The sequence below is a fragment of the Arachis ipaensis genome, chromosome B10 (assembly GCF_000816755.2).
Source record: "Arachis ipaensis cultivar K30076 chromosome B10, Araip1.1, whole genome shotgun sequence".
Classification (NCBI taxonomy): Eukaryota; Viridiplantae; Streptophyta; class Magnoliopsida; order Fabales; family Fabaceae; genus Arachis; species Arachis ipaensis.
Genome location: NC_029794.2, coordinates 133713180 through 133715311, shown reverse-complemented (window position 1 = coordinate 133715311; position 2132 = coordinate 133713180). Strand labels below are relative to the sequence as shown.

The 2132-nt window shown below is 34.4% G+C and overlaps 1 protein-coding gene across 1 annotated transcript in view; it reads left to right on the top strand.

The window, feature by feature from the left end:
* LOC107624344 (3-ketoacyl-CoA synthase 20-like) overlaps positions 389–2132 on the top strand; it is a 5138-nt gene continuing 3394 nt past the window's right edge. The window contains exon 1 of the mRNA XM_016326845.2: positions 389–1161. Within this exon, the coding sequence (XP_016182331.1) occupies positions 541–1161 (621 nt within the window). The 5' untranslated portion in view covers positions 389–540. The remainder of the gene's footprint in view (positions 1162–2132) is intronic.

The window sequence follows — 2132 nt, the reverse complement described above, 5'->3', positions numbered from 1 at the left end:
TATTGATAACTTTTTTTTTTTTAGAATACAAAAATCTTAAACGTGTATCATGTCACATAAAAAAGAATCAATTTGGGTTGGTTGAGTGGTCAGCTCACTCATCTGCTTAAGCAAGTGTCGGGGGTTCGAATTCCACCTTGTGCATACAGCAACTCATTGGCCACTCGATGCGCGACAAATTAGTCCTTTACCTCTCAGGTTGAAAGATACCTTGGACAACCAAAAAATGTCACATAAAAAAGAAGTTAGTTCACATGGACTACTCTAATCCAAACCAACTCTGACAACAACAATTACTAACACTTATGACTTCTATCTCCCTCAGTACAACTCTCTTTAACTTTCTCCACCACCATGTCACACTTTCACAAACTCAAACACACTCTTTTTTCCTTATTTATAGAGAATAACACACACATACATACCCATCATATATCCATTCACCTACTCTACTCTTCAAATCTCCAATACCCCCTCTATGCAACAATAATAATCCTCAAGTATACTCACCCATTGTTCAACTTCTTCATTTCTAATATAATGAACAATCTTTTATATCTCTCGCTTTTAGCGGGAGCCGCGGCTTCCGCTTATTACTACGGTTCTGGCGAAGAGTCTTCGCTGAACCGTAGGCATTCTTTAATAACTTCGTTTTGTTTAGCGGCGGCTTTCACATACCACTATCTTGTGAGGAGAACAAGATATGTTTTTTTGGTAGACTTCGCGTGCTTCAAACCAGGCCTGTCTTGTCTTTGCACCACGGAGATGATTCTAGAACGTGCCAAGCACGTGGGTTTTCTCTCAGAAGAGAGCCTCAAGTTGGTTGCGAAGATTCTAGACAGGTCTGGTTTGGGGCCGAAGACGTATCTACCGGAGGGAGTGTTGCATATTCCACCGAAGCTCACTTTTGATGAAGCGAGAAAGGAAACTGACACGGTGCTTTTTGGAGCTGTTGATGAGTTGCTTGAGAAAACTGGTGTTCAGAGTAAGGACATTGGGATTCTTGTTGTGAATTGTTGTTTGTTCAATCCTACTCCGTCTTTGTCAGACACCATTGTTAATCACTACAAGCTTAGAGGAAACATTCTCACCTATGATCTCAGTGGTATGGGGTGCAGTGCTGGTGTTCTTGCTGTGGATTTTGCCAAACAACTCCTTCAGGTATAGATAGTTACATGCAGTTATTTTCATATGAAATTGATAATTATAAAATTGAATCAAGATTCAAACTCACATGCAGATGTAGATGTCTTTATATAAAGTTAATATTTAAAAATTATTAGATGATTTAACAAGTTTAACTAAATTATTATCCAACATTCTTAAGTATCAACTTCACATTAATACAACTGCATGTAAATCTTCACTTTTAATTAAATAAGTCATATTATTTAATAGTTCTTAACTATAAATTTCACGTAAAGACATAAAAATTTTAACTTAACATTTATACTACTCCTATGAAAATAGTATTAAAAATCACTTAATAATTTTATGTTTGATTAACACAACACATGCTCACATTTTATGATTTTAACTACCATCTTTGCTTAATTATCTTCCTTCATGCATCTTCATGGATTGCTTCCATTATTTTCTCACTCAGATGCCATGCATCATAGTTGGATATGATGAAATAAAAGGTTGATAAACTGAAGTATATAAATTTTACTTGTTTTATGTTCTTCTTTTATTTCTTTTTAGTTTTTAGAGTTTGATGATTTGATACTGTATGCATTAAACGTTATGAAAGTTTCAGTAGTATATATATATAACGGTGAAAACTCAGGTGAAGTCGATTTCATGTAAAGTTGATACCTGAGAACCGTTGGATGAAAATTTAGTCAAATTAATCAAATTATCTAACAGCTCTCAAGTATCAACTTCACGTGAAGTCGATTTCACCAGAGTTTTCACCGTATATAACACTACCTGAATGCATGCACTCATTAATTCATTCCCATGCCACAAATTAAACTAGTAATTATGTAGGGGATAAGGTACACAAAGATGATTATAAATATGAATATAGAGTTATTTTATATTCTTATATGATGAGTGATTGATTAGCGTGTGTGACAAATTTTTTGTGCCTATGTAACATGATTAAAACTTAAAAAATAGAATAATAA